This window comes from Dermacentor andersoni, chromosome 4 (genome assembly GCF_023375885.2).
Source record: "Dermacentor andersoni chromosome 4, qqDerAnde1_hic_scaffold, whole genome shotgun sequence".
Lineage (NCBI taxonomy): Eukaryota > Metazoa > Arthropoda > Arachnida > Ixodida > Ixodidae > Dermacentor > Dermacentor andersoni.
This window is the reverse complement of record NC_092817.1, coordinates 60671767-60687109: the sequence shown is the minus strand read 5'-3', so window position 1 is coordinate 60687109 and position 15343 is coordinate 60671767. Positions and strand designations below refer to the sequence as shown.

The following is a 15343-nucleotide window of genomic DNA, read 5'->3' as shown; positions in this document are numbered from 1 at the left end:
ACAACAATGCGAAGCTCTGGAACATAGCTCCCCGCGGCGGAAACGCAACGTCAAGAGGCCGCGGCATGCACGGTGCTCAGGGCGAAGACGGATGTCGACAGCAGAGGGAAAACGCTACAAGTGCGACAGCCCACGTCGGCGCATGCACAGGAAAGAGGTGCACTTCTATGGAAACAGTTCGGCATATGTTGTCGCTCCCTCTGTTGTTTTGCCTTTAATACAGTGTGTGTGGTGAATAACGGTAGCGGTGCTATAGAGATGACACTCGTCTAGCCACTGCTTGGACTGGGTCTAGCGTTACGCTGGTTGCGAGGATTAGAGACGGTTTCCGAAAACCGAGGTTCTGTTTCGATATGAGAACCCGCGAACTGTAGTCGATGCATACCGTATGCATAAGTATTCTTCCTTGTGCGTAAACCAAACGGCTATCACTTTGCGCAACAAAGAAGTAGCATTTACGAGTGCAATGGCTTCCTTATGGGACTTCCTTATTATATCTAGAATGCACCACGTGCATTTGCAATGCGTGCGTACTTATAATTTGATGCAGTGTAATAAAACGCTTAGTTGTGCGCCAGCGTCCGTCTTGGCTGAGTCTTTGTCCTTCGTCAATTCGTTTCGCGCTGTTCGATTTCGAAGACATCAGAGACCAGCTTCTTCTTCGAGGTAGCATCGGTGTACGCCGTGCTGGAATAAGGAACAGTAGCAGAAGCTCCAGTTCTGACAAACCGCGTTCAATACGTCGCGAAATTAGGTGACGCTTCGACACCCCCATAGTCACCTGCCCGAAGGCCAGTAAAGAGACTGCACGGAAACTTCCAAGGACACGCGCTGTACGTGATCTTAATCCGCACGAAGACGCGCCAGTTTCCGTCGCGCAAAACCGTTTCGTCAAGCATTGCGAAAGCGCGTGTCCCCCCGTGAAGAGCTTCCCGCTCTGAACGCCGGAGGCGCAGCACTTCCGCTCACTTCTTCGTTACGGCACGGCACTTATGCCGGAATCGCTCTAGTAGCCATGCAACCCATAGGACCTCGCGCGCATTTACGTAGAGCCAGCTAACCGTCGCTGGCGCCTGGCCAATGAAGAGCGCAAGAGAACGCGACATGATAACCGCTGCTGTCGGTTTCGACATGGCTGGGACGTGGAGGCACTCGGTCACGCTGGAAAAAAGGAGGCAATTTCTTCTCCAACGTTATGCGTACGCCTCTATTCATCGCTGAAAAAAAAAAAAAAGAAACCGAGAAATTTCACACGTACCATGTATATACGCATCACTCTCGCTTAACTCTACGACACGCGATAGATAGCAACAGGCGCGGCAATCAAACAATAAAGGATGGCCGACCATCGAGTCATTTGTTGCAGAAACAGTTTAATCTAGTGATACCCGCGGCCGATAAGCGGCCGTCCACGTACTCACACCGTCTAATCATTTTATCGATAACTTCCGTGGCTGACGATGGGCGCGGCATTGAGGTTGATTTTACTGGTGTGCTTATTTTTGTTCCTCTTTAATTTTTTTTTAATTTGCAGCGTCTTTTCACGCTTTACTATTTTTAACTCGTACGCTTGTGCAGAGGCACACCACGTAATTATTTTTATTTAATCTTTTGTCGGGACATTTCACTATAGTGGCCTCGTTTTTTCGTAACGCAGTGTTATGACCGAACTACTGCCTTTCACTTGTATGACAGACATCACATTTTAAATGCGTAAGCATTCCTATGCTTACTCAACGAGAAATATGTCCGTCACGTAAGACAATGAATAGTTCATACTCCCTTAAGGAATAGATCGTAGTCCCATAAGCAAGCAAAAAATGCAATGACTCATACCCACATAAGGCAGAGGCTACAAGCGCTCAGCAAAGTGAAATGAGCAATGCATACATTCATTGAAATCACCCACACTACACACAGAACAGCATGTTTCGATAAAGAACAAGCTCAAAACAAGCATCCGAACCATCAGTAATGCGGTGTACACCCCCCCTCAGCAAATGTAGCGGTGGTTATGACACCGCTTCGCTAAATTAACCTTGATTCACCCTAATCAACACCAAGGGTCGTGGGTTCGACTCCAACCGAAGGTCTAGGGTTCGAGTACCTTAATTAACTATATCTTAATTAACTGTGACTAATTACATCCACCTCAATTAACACCAATGGTCGTGGGTTCGAGTGACGTGATGAATTATATCTTAATTAAACCTGCCTAATCATGTTCGCTATGGAACATGATAAGCGAACGACCGATGAGGGTTGATAAGGGTTTATGCCGGTCGGATCAAGTTTCATAACACTGATAATGACACTGGGCTGCATGGAGATGAGCAAGTGGCACAATGCTTACGAGTACTTAACTACCAGAGGAGTTTCTGCGCAAATATTTTGGGTAACCTTTGAATTGAATTCTGGGGTTTTAGGTGCCGAAACCACGGTTCGATTATGAGGCATGCCGTAGTGGGGGGATGACTCCGCATTGATTTTGACCCCCAGGGGATCCTTAAAGTGCCTGAAATACACGGGACACGGGCGTTTCTGCATTTCGCCCCCATCGAAATGCAGCCGCTGCGCGTCCGGGATTTGATCCCGCGACCTCGTGCTTACTAGCGCAACACGATATACGCTAAGCCACCGCGGTGGGTGGGTATGCTTTCAGTTGGTCTCACTACTTATATATTGTACTTGCTTATGCATGCATTCCGACAATATAAACCACCCTTAATTACATCACTGTATACCGTAGCGCACCACAAACTGAATGGTTGAATATCCATTATGTGTTGTTCAGTGCCGCTGAAACGCTTTCTCTTTCTTTTTTTTTTTTTTTTCGTTTTGACGGCTACAGTCATCGTAGAATCTCAAGACTGGCTTTCTCACCGCACCCTAAAGATTTGTCCTTTTAAAGAAAGAATTGTCAGTTTCGCCCGCAGGACGAAGTAATGACAGTGATGGCGAGGTGTAGCGTTGCGCTCGAACCACGGTGTTCTAACTAACGCAGGTGCGTCTATATACGCGAATGCTACATACGCAGGTGGGCCAGCACTTCAGGCACCCTTAATAACCTTAAAACTCCGTGTAGGGCCTGTTATGACATGTCACATGCGCCATTGCCCTGCCCGTAATGAGCTGCGCTACTGAAATGACTTCACATTCAGATTGCGAGCGCTAATATTGTTTTGCTCTCTTTAAGAGTATGAAGGGCTCCGGAAAGAAGGCATACGCTGTGTAGGAAGCGTTTGGCGACTTTTTCTTGCGCGCATCAATCCTGTCCAATTCTGAAGAATATTTCAGCAGAGAATTGTCGTGTACGCATTTCCCTTTCTTTAACGCTGCGAGCCCGGTACTTCCAAGTCACGAACGGCATGCGCGTTACCAGCATGACAGAGCATTCTCGACAGGAAAGCAGCGAGCGCAGCGTTTTCAAGAAAGGAAACGCAAGCAAGGCAGATGATTATTGCTGTGTGGCAAATATACACCCCAAAGGGTACAATTGTTTTCAGAGTGTGTAGCATGTATACCTTGCATATATATATAGGGCATAGATAAACATGTAGTTTATATGCATATACATGAATAGATACGAAGAATCACGGCGATGGCTGGAATTCGCCTGGAATGTCCATATAAATGGTATCGCAATAATACGCTACGTTTTTCGTTCCATTCTAATCTTGCACTGGCTGCTGCGTGAGTATTAGTCGCAGAATCGCACGTGACAGGAGAACTTAAAGAATCCCGAATGAGCGCAAATACTCGAGAGTGCGATGTCACGCCGCTACACGTCTAGTCGCTGGAGGTAGTGGGAGCTCTGATCAGAGCGTAAAAGCCAAAATTACACCAATGTAACACGAACTATATAGACGGCGCATACAAATGAATATTCGTATTAGCTACAGTCCTAAATTGACGAGGTTCATTACGTCAGTATAGTACGTTATATATATATATATATATATATATATATATTTTAGCGCAGCGCATGGATAAGCATGGAGTGCGCGGAATAAAAGACGCAAAGCAGTCTGTTATTCCGCGCAAGGCGGGTTTCATAATCAGAAAGTGGTCTTGGCACGTAAAACCCCATAATTAAAGCAGTCGACGAAAACACATCGCGAAACGCTCCAGACTGTCTCTTGCACAGTCTGTTTTTTCCGAACCCAGTCTTGTGTCAACAACCTCCCTCACAAACCACAGAAGGTCATAAAAAGAACCAGTGAAGTGAACAAGTACAAGCGGAATATTACGCCGGCTGTGCAACGTGACAGAAAAAGATAGACAGAGAGAATGCGTGATACAAACAGCGGAATAATTAAAGGCGGACAGGCGTAGTTTGCATCGGAAAGGCAATACAGTCATCTATCATTGCCTCCTAACGACCAGGTCGAGTTGCAGCCATCCTAGCAAAGAATTTCATGTTTATACAAGTATCAGTGTTTAAGGTAGGGGCATGCTAAGCGCTTGTTTGGCACAAAGCGTAGAGTTAACTTAGAGCATGCTACGTGCTTTTACTCGTGAAAATTAATTCCCACAAAGCACTCCTGCAATTTTTGCAGGAAGCAGTTCTGCACGAATTAAATTAACGATCTAACATGCCGTGGGGTAATAAGCGAGCAAGAGGAAGAACAAGAAACAACAGAACAAAGAATGCGTACGCACGCACGCACGTACACATATACCAGGTTAGAATAACTGATCTCCGGCCCTTCGCAACGGGGCTGGTATATACAACACGTATACAAATCATCACAACATAATGAACTAATTAAGCGTGGCTGCCCACGTTGTCGTTTCAGCAACACGTGAACTCCGGTATTGGTTGGAAGCGAATTAGCGAATTTTACTTCATTAGTAAGTTCATTTTCTCACAATTCCTCGTGTGTTGTTCGCGTAAAAAATATAACCGGACAATAGGAATTCGTCAGCTTTCGCTGATACGCACGATGTATAACAGAGCAAGGTGGTAAAGCAGAGGTGAGCAGAGAGACAAGCCAAGCGTAAGGCAACTGAGCTTTCTCACGCTTATGGATTAAGTGGATTAAGTGGATTAAGTGGAGTAAATGGATTATCGCAGCGTCAAGCGGGCGACTGCGGACCGAGGGCATACAGGTTCGCAGCTTTGGAGTCAGCCCGCACGCGGTTGATCGCGAGTGGAACTAACTACACGGGGCACGTGCTAATTTGCAGACAAGCCCCAGCAACATACCATCTGCCTAAACTGAGGAACTGGACTTGTTGGTCATCAGTCATTCTGAACTGCACTCGTCTAATCCATGCGGTGACCAACCGCGATTAAAGATAACTTGAGTCCCAAGGCGATACAGTTGTATACGTACGTATTGGTTCGACAACTGCGTACAAAAAAAAAAAAAAAATATGCCGCTAGGCTGAACCACACAAATTGCGCGCACATAAAGGAAAATCTGCAGATCCCACGCACTGTGGAGAGCAATGTAAGCGAAGCTTCCTATGGTGTTTGCTTTGATTGATGATAACTAGCGTTCCTGTTGGCGGCAAATGTGAAATTCCTTCAGCGTTTAGTGCAATACGACAGTGGCGAGTTGATGCTAAACGTTACCTAATTGCGTGCACCACTGCTGCTTGCCTGCGTCGTCCACAGAACACACAGCGAGACGTGCTTGCCTGAGGCGTTTTTGTACGTCATTGTTTATAATATCTGAGAGGGTTGAGCGTTATAATCGCCTCACATGGCACATCGCATCGTGGCAAAAGTGTTAATCTTCAATTGAACTAAAGGACGGTACGTGATTCATTTAATTGTTATAATTGTATGTATACATTGTATACATTCATGAGCGGTCTGTACCACGTTTCGCTGCGTATCGAAGACGCTGCTGCCCCGCGTGACGCTTCGTTCGGGCCTGAGTGTCCTCGACGCCGAGTGCACGCTTTGGAGCCATTTCGCTGGCGCGTGTTTAAATGCTTTTTCTGCATACGTGGCCAGCGCGCTGTTGAGACGCCAGCTCCAAGCGCTCTCTTCGGGCTATGGGCGATTGTATGGCGCTGATCCTAAAACTGGAGCCATAGTTTCGAAATTGGTTCCGAATGGACTTGCCTTGTGAAATCATTGGCTTCAATTTGTATACTGCAATATGTGCAAGGTAAACATGATTTGTGACATTTTGTTCATTAGTCAAATATGCATTTGATTTCCTGGGTAAGCAATGTGTGCCGGTTTGAGTAATTCAGCTAAAGTAGATTCGCGCTATGCAGGCTGTCCCAGCTAACTTTAGCCAGAGTCTAAATATATGAAAATGCCACGTAGCTCTAGAGAAGAAAGGTGGTGATGTTTGCCGACGCTTGGAAATACTCAAACTATTTTTTTCTGTCCACCGAATTAGTTAATTAGTCTTCATTAATTAATCAACTTATCAAACATTTTAATTACATGAAAAGTGCCAATGAGAAAATTGTAGAGCGACATGAAAAACTCCGATACAGCTTTCCGTTGCTGAATACGCCCTGCATAAAAATAAATATTTTTGCGAGCGTGAAAGAAGCCCACAAATGCACGCAAAATTGCCGCACGCCTGGCCGCTCGAGGCACTTTGCGTGTATTCGCGGACTTCATTCACGCTCGGAACAACAGTTTTATGCAGTACGTATTGAGCAACAGAGAGCTGTGTCGGGAGCTTTTCATGTCGCTCTACAATTTTCTCATTGGAACTTTTCATCTAATTATAATACTTGAGAAACTGATTAATTAATTAAGACTAATTATCTAGTTAGGCAGAATGAAAAACAATGGTTTGAGTATCTCCAAGCGACGGCAAACAACATCACCTTTGTTCTGTCCAGTTAAGTGGCATTTGCATATGCTAAAACTCTGGTTTAAGTTAAATGGGACACCCAGTATATGCCACAGGCAATTTTTTTTAAAGAGAATTCTGATAGCGTTAAAACAAAACACCTTGTATATTTAGAGGCGAGGACTCGTGAACCTGAAGTATCTTCTAAACGTTACCAGCGTAATTGGCCATTATAAGTGTAGAAAGGTTCGGTGAAACTTCTACTCTGTAAGTAGACATGTGTCAAGCATTTCACTCGTGTTATACTTCATTTACCCCTCTCGTTTCACACGGGCTACACGAATTAAGATACACACTCACAACGATCGCCAACAGGAATCACTCCTAGCATGCAGTCGCCAAAGTTTAGAGAAATTTATTTATTTCTCGTTTTTTTTTTCTTTAATGACGAATTAAACTAGATTTCACAGTGTTTAGATTTCACTAGACACTGTGAACACTAGATTTCACAGTGTCCACTACAAATATTTGTAACATTGCGACGGTATTTCTCCTTTTTTCTGCTTACGCCCGTCGTTTAGGCGCTGCGATTCTGCGTGCTATATGGGCAAACATTATGAAGAGACTGTCAATTTATTTTGTTCGCTTGGCTAGAAATACAAGATTAGAAGCGCCTCTGCATGGCGCATTCAATGTGGCATCAAAACAAACTTTCTAATGTAAGTGCTTCGAAACACAAACACGTGAAACAAACAAGATAGGTCCCTACTTATTCTCTGTTGATATTCTATTCCTGCTTTCGCTCGGGGACTTCTTGTGCAGAACGGCGACCTTCTTGTTCTCTTTCCGCAAAAATATGTTTAACGATACGTCGTTATCTTATAGGCTGGAAATTTTGCCTGAAAAGACTGGGGAGAAGAAAACGAAAAGAAAAAAAAAGTCCTTTCAGTAATATTTTAAGTTTTTGTTTCCACCATTCGCGTTTCCGATCCTAGCAACGCGGCAACGTGTCCAGCATTTCGCATCGCCATCGTGCCACCATCGTGCCCTCCTCGTCTGAGTTAGCGGCGGCATTGCAACCGTTGTCCTAGTTGGGCCAGCTAGCACCTGCTTTGAGTTGCATTTGAGGCCCTCATCTGAATCGGCTTCCACGTGCACGCCAACGTTACAGCTGCTGCGTACTTTGACCTGGTGGCGTATATATGCCGATAAGAGCACGCATAATTAGAAATGCACTGTAGTCTCTCGTCGCTTTGATAGCTATTTTATTCCTTTTTTTTCTTTTTTTCCGTCCTTTATTAAACAGCAGGCAATAAAATTGTTCAAACGGTACTTTTTTCTATTACACTAAACTCTCACTTGTACGAACATCGCTTTAACGAATATTTCAGACTAACGAGCGTTTAGAGAATTCGCGGTGGGTTTCCTATGCATTCTATGCAAAAATCCTTCAGTTAAACGAATTTCTGAATGGCGAATATTTCAGTTGAACGAACTTGAGGCTCCTAGTGGACAGCAACACCGGCTACAATTAGAAACTGCTGGCATATATCCGGCCTTTCCCACCTGTGAGGTGAAAGCGAGCAGGGGGAAGAGCGGGACGAGATGATCGTCCCCGGGATGTCGACATCAACAGTTCGTTTGAAGACTACGTGCAGTGACTGGGAGCTCATTACCTGTGCTGTACTATTAGATCTGGAAATTCTTTCCAGTGCTCGTCCCGAAGAAGGGTGCGATGAGGGAGATGCAATGGCAGAGGCAGATTTAAATACCGCAACGCTAGCCGAGGCTGAAGAATGCCTTGGAAAGCTGAGAGACTTGGTGTCTCAGCAACAAGCTGTGGCTGAGGAAGTGCACAAAAACATACTCTCTGGAGAGCTGTGTTACTTCTTGCGCTTTAAGAGCACCAGTGCAAATGAAAATTAGACTTTTTTTTCAATTTGGGATCGGCAGCAACGTACTCGTTACGCACTTTGCATATATTGATGTACATAACTCCATAAATTGCATTTCACACGTTTGACTCGTTGTCTGCTGTGACCTATGCTGTTACATATTCTAGTAAATATTAAGTTTAGTGAACTTTCAGTTAAGTGAATTATTTCCTTCAGTCCATTGAAGTGCACCGAAGTGAGAGTTCACTGTATTTTCCATTTTAAAAGAGAAGGAGTAGCTGACATACCTTTCAGACTTTTTTTTTTCGACAAAGGAAAGGAAAGACGATTTTCTTTGCATTCCCCCCTATTGGGGAACAAGAAATTAGTTTCACCTCATATCGACTTTCACTGACGGACATGAGTGACGTGTTAACAAAGCCAGTCACCCGTATAGGTTGGATAAGATAGCTAACGGCAACTTTCGGCGCTGACGACGAGGCATTTAACCAGGTATTTTCCACTGAAACAACTCAGATAAGCTTGTCTGCCCAATTGACACGTCTGGCAAATAGCTGGGTGCTCGGTATTATCGTATCAAGGTAATTATTCCTCTCAGGTTATTTCAGTTTTGATCTTCATTCTATAAGCACGAGATCAAACGCTTTCGTTTTTCGTCCGCCTCGTTCTGAGTACAAGGCGTCGCGAACGGCAGTTCTGCAACAGCACGTAAAAAAAGCTTATATCTTCGTGAGCGGGAAACAACGCGCTGCTGTCCGCAGAGTTTCGTACAAATACTCGAGGTGCCTGCGAGGTGCTAGTGCTTACGAGTAAGGGAGCTGCAAGCAGGGCCGTTCAGCCAGCACGGAAATGATGGGCACTACATTGACTGGCCTAAACTTCGTTTTTTTTTTCTTTAAATGGCTTCTTGAGTGTGAAAAATGATCATTCGTAAGAAACTACTGCGTCCGAAGTAATTAAATAAACATTACTAAAATTGTCCGACGGCAGGATTCGAACACAGGACCTCTAGCAAAGAAGCCGGATGTCGAAACCCTTACGCCACGGGCGCATGGAGAAGCGGAGCCACCACAATTGGCAGCGATTATGCGTGCTTGCTGAATCTTACTACCCTCTGCATTAAAGAAAAGTACAAATTATCTTTCAAATTTAGGCTCAGATAAATCGTAATAAACGAAGCCACAAGAACGTCTGAAGCCGCAAGCACGAAGACAAGACAAATCCATGCACTATCCATCGTTCCCACGGTGACTGAACGATTGCAGCGCCGGAGATCCCTTTTGTTATTACAAGAAACTCTATGCAGCTATCCACATGACAAAAGCCGCCATTTCAGACGTTTCGCTTAGATGAATTTACAGCTGCCGTAGCTGCGCTAGTAAAATGAGATGCGAGGTGCAGTTTCGAATAACAGAGAAATGATCTCTTATTCGAGAAGTGCGTCCACGTGAAGAAAGGGGTTTTAAAAAAGTATTCAGGTAGGAAGGCTCGAAATGACTGAAGCAAACAGCAACGTCGTTTCGCGGACGACAAATGACGCTCGAATGTAAACTCAGAATTGTTGCCGATCGTTATTCGCGAACTTCCAACGCCCATCTCGACAAATTTCGAAGTTTCCTTACGAAAGCTATAAGAAATCCTCACGCCCTTGCGCACTTAAAAAAAAAAGAACTACAGAAAAATCACGGCGCACCGCATACTACAATAATCCCTTTGTCTTCGTCGACATATAATGAAGGGAGGAAGTCATTCGAGATTTTTCTTCGAGCTTTTACAGAGTAAAACAATTTTCAGTAACCTCGAAAGCACATTCGAAGTATGTTCTCTTTATTACGCGCGTCGCAAGCTATAAAGACACACACACACACACACACACACACACACACACACACACACACACACACACACACACACACACACACACACACACACACACACACACACACACACACACACACACACACACACACACACACACGCACACACACACGCACACACACACGCACGCACGCACACGCACGCACACACACACACACACACACACACACACACACACACACAAGCACGCACCCTCTCTCCCTTGGGATTCATTGCTCCCAATGCAAATGTCATCCAATCTTTGAAAAAAACAGAAATAATAGCAAGCAACGCGCAAGGAAACACTAGACTCATCATTGAGGCAGCGGCTATGGCAGAAGGAACAGCGTTAGCAAACCATCCGCATTGACTGTTAAAGAATTTGCATACTTGGGGTCTATATGTGGGAGGCCGCCTCAGGCCGTGGCGCGGCCTTGGTGCGTTCTTGTTTATTTGTGATGAACATGTTGACTTGCACGATTGTAACTGATTATGATCAAGCGCGCGAGAGCATATATACATACCTTTTTGTAATAAACACCAGTTGGAATTTAGCGCTTGTCCTTGTCGCCTTTTGAATGTCCCGTGTCCACTCTTGCGCTGGTCACTTCAGCATTGAATACCAACTAGCCCGCTCTTACACCCTGTGTGCTACAGGTGTCCAATTCTTTTATATATATATATATATATATATATATATATATATATATATATATATATATATATATATATATATATATATATATATATATATATATATATATATATATATATATATATATATATATATATAAAACCAGAAGCTTTTCTTTTTCTTGTTTTCATTCGGTGGAGTTTAGGCAACGAGCGGCTCCGTTCCGGTGCTTGTTATTTATGTCAGCGTGCCCTATACATGCGGCGTGTGTTCATTCAATTCGCCAAGGCGAATCCTCTCAGCGGGATATGCGCGATAAGAGCGAGCCACATGCCGAGAAATGTTATCGCGCGCTTTGCGAATGACTAATCGAGGCGTTCACGTACAGCCAGAGCATGAAATCAGATTTGGACAAGGAAAGTCATTACTCGGCAGTGCTTGAAAGCACTGGAACAATATATGTTGCCGCATTTAAAAGCGCAAGTTAACATACCTACCGCGATCACATTAGGGAGCTTGCAGGGTTCGTTAAGTTCAAGCAGGAGACGCAATAAGGGAAACTAGCGGTTGCAAAGTCTGTAAACATGAGGCCTGCCTACAGAGTGAGCTTTTTTTAGTTACCAACCATCACCTTTTTATTACATAATATTATTATGACTTAGTAAAAAAAATCTGAGGCACAGTCGCGTTGAATTTGAGCTGCAACACGGTAGCCGCGGTCCGAAGGGATCCGAGACTGTACGTCGTTGCCAACGTGCGAAAAATAATACAAATTGCAGAATCGAACACCGTTCCCGTTGCTGGCATTTACTGAACCGACTTTTGTATTTACTAAATCAAGTGCGCCGTGTTGCAGCTCATATTAAACGCGACTGTGCCTCAGTCGACCGGAATCAGCTATTTTCCGTGGTGACCTAAAGCTGTACCCCGGATGCTCTGTACGTATAAACGTATACAGGTAAATTTTCTGGGCAGCACCTGAACCGCCTCAGACAAAATCTCAGCCTTACTGATGCGGCACAGGAGCTACGAGAAATGCTGATGTGGAGTGCTTCCGATTAATTTGGACCACTCTCGGAATTCTTTTTCAACGTGCACCCACATGGGGCCGGCGCGCAAGTGCTTTTGCCCACCGCCTCAGTAGAAATGCGGGCGCCGCGGCTAGGAATCGAACCAGCGACCTAGTGCACAGCGAGAGGACACCGTAATAGTCATTGGGCCACTGCGGTGGGTTTATACTTGGAGAGACTGCACGTTTAAAGCAACAGTTTCTACAGGGTTATTTAAGTTCGTTCAGTCTGCTTACTATATATTGAAATAGAAAAAAATAAACTTTGAGCCCGCACCGGGGCTTGCAGCATAGCACAAGTTTACGGCATATTTCTTGGTTTTGGGCCTATGACACACACACACACACCAGGCAGGCTGCGGCAACCATAGCTTTCCGGCCTTGCTCGGATTCATTTTATCTCGATGGAACGAAACGTGGTCGCCGCTGCAACGCGGGTTACACGTGGAGAAATACGCTCTGGCTTGGCTAAATCCAGAGCGCGAACGACTGGGACACAAGCTATGCAGGCACAATGAAAGACAGGACGCGCCACGTCTCTTCTTGTGCCTCAGCTTGTGTCCCAGTAGTTCGCGCTCTGAATTCAGCCACGCTTCTCTTACCAACTCGCCCACTTCTCACTTTTGATCAGCGCTCCGGTTGCGTGACCACGGTGCCTGCGCAGTTCCTGCGCTCGCCGTTCACGCCGCAACCACCGCGCAAGCAGTTCGTGAAATGAAATGCGAAACTGGAGTGCTCGAGATTGCAGTTGAATGCGTCGTCGGAATACTGATTTACTATGCGGGCAAGTGCGAAGCATTGTGGTGTGCTCGATATTTTGTTTTAATTCCTGTAACTGTACATCGTTACCACTTTATGCATCCTACTATCAGTCATTCTTTCCATGTAGTTATTCTTTGCGCGCAGGTGCCACTCTATACAACCAGCAGCAGCGTGGGAATCTGCCCCACACAAATCCTGGCCGAAAGAACCAGGGTGACCGCTATGGAGAATCGCGAAACTGACGCTGATAACATCGAACGGACCGGACCGCACAATTTCACGGGACCGCAGGATAGCTGGTTTTAAGCGCGGCTATAAAGCTTTCTTTTCACTGATTCGGGGTCAGAAAAGTTCAGTTTACGTCATAAAGCCAATTATTTCTTGTTGCCCCAGTGAACCGACGCCGGTTGACTTGTATGTTACCTCTTGCTGCAGGTTTATAGGTCCACGTGAATATCGCTAAGTGAACGATTTTGCCTCTGTAGGTGTGAGCAGACGCGGGCCACCTGTCTGCTGTGATTGCTGCTCCTCTTATTTTCAAGAAAAGAGCGCATAACTTATTCTAATTTCTTCTTTTTTTCTTTTTTCGTTGCTGAGGCGGTGTTTAACGGAAGTGACAGAGAGAGTCGGCAGTGATCAGATTCCACAAGCGTTGGAGATAAAGTAGACATCGAACGGACAACAGCCAAAGGGCGTTTCGGAACCCACGCGATGTCTCCTAATTTGGTGACGCTGTAAAGCCGATATTCGGGATACCGAAAGTGTCCGAAAAGAAAACATTACCGTCGTTCATAAATGCGCCGAGTACAGCTGATAATCAATAGCACCGACGTGATCATCGCGACAGCTTCCACTCCTCATACACCTTAGACTTTTGCGAAAGATTTCACAGGGTGAGCACATGAGCTCGACGGACGTGAATGAAGCAGTAGAAATGTTCTGCAAGTGGACACTGAATTGCCACCCCGTTTCAGGAGCATAACCTCGTTCCAACCGCGGCTACGGACGCAAGGTGTACTCACTGTAGGCGAACGGACGAAACCTTGGTACTCCCGCCATTCGCGTAGCCACAGGCGCTGCCAAGGCGTTCAGCTGTCGGACGGTCGACATCGCTTCCAGCGCCAGCATGGTCGATGCGACGATAAAACTCCCGCCTCGCCACACGCACGCACTCAACACGGAGAGCCTGGCGACGTTCCTTTGAAACCGCCGCGTCCTCGCTAGCAGCGGACAACCTCCGGTGGTTCCTGCTCTGTGGTCCAGCAGCTACGATCGCCGGGCGACAGCAGTCAGCGCGAGCACGACCGAAGAACACGGTCACGCGAACGCACACCCGCGCTCTGCCACGCGACGACGTTTGCCGCCGCTGCGCTGGGCCAGCGCGCTGCTGACTTGGCCTTCCACAGCGCGAGCAAAGAAAGATCGGCCCACCGGTGGCCTGGCTTCCCTCGCGTGCAGAGAGAAGAGACGAAGCGGCGCTGAGCCGGAGCGAGCTGCTCTCGGCAGACAAAAACGCTCTGCCGAGAGAAGCCAGCAGAGAGCCGCAAGCGTGGAACAAGAGCAGCGTCTCGCATGCGGCAACGGGCAGCGCGGCGGCAGCAGACGACAACGCCCCGACGCCCCTTGCCCTCCTTTCTACGAAAGGTTGGTGTCGAGAGCCGCCGCCGAGGGGCGCTTGTAAAGAAAAAAATAAAGGGCGCGTGATTTGAAGCGCCATCTGCCATTCGGCAAGTCTGCGTGCCTTCCTAGATTTTCGCAGAGACACCTGCGTATGTGGTGATATTGGTGTGTGGTTTGATTTATCAGTATTTCCGGGGTCCTTGAGGTCATCGCTGGAACGAAACTGCTGCATGTAGCTGCGATTACATAACGATAACTATCCGAGGTAGCGGAGTGTTGTTGTAAGGTCGTATAGATCTTTATCAAGTCATGTACCCGACCTTTATATGTCTGTGCGTTGTAGTTTACAGTGAGAGGCATGGCATGACGGTACTGCCGCGAGAACTGCGAATGGGAACTATGTTTTTATTTATTTATTGTTTATTTATAGGATAATATAAGCCTTAGCAGGCCCTTACAGGAGTGAACAATAAGTACATAGGTTTAATTATCAAGAGAATATGAGAATACACAAAAAGAATCGTTATCGCACTTCGCCACTACGTTTCATGTAACAAAGTTGTCTACATATATCGTCAAAAAGAAAGGAAATATTGAATTTACATGACTGACTGTTGCGCACCGACAAAACTAACAGTATAGGAACCTATTTAGCCATCTAACAACATAGCAATTTCAAGGAACTGCACAAAAAAAGAACTCTTTTTTGTGTAATTCCTTGAAATTGCTATAC

General features: G+C 45.8%; 1 protein-coding gene across 1 annotated transcript in view; it reads right to left on the bottom strand.

Moving 5' to 3' along the window:
- Positions 1 to 14615, bottom strand: part of LOC126536695 (uncharacterized) — a 56475-nt gene extending 41860 nt beyond the window's left edge. Inside the window, exon 1 of the mRNA XM_055073845.2 lies at positions 14013 to 14615. Coding sequence (XP_054929820.1) covers positions 14013 to 14118 — 106 coding nt within the window. The 5' untranslated portion in view covers positions 14119 to 14615. The remainder of the gene's footprint in view (positions 1 to 14012) is intronic.
- Positions 14616 to 15343: the final 728 nt, after the last annotated feature.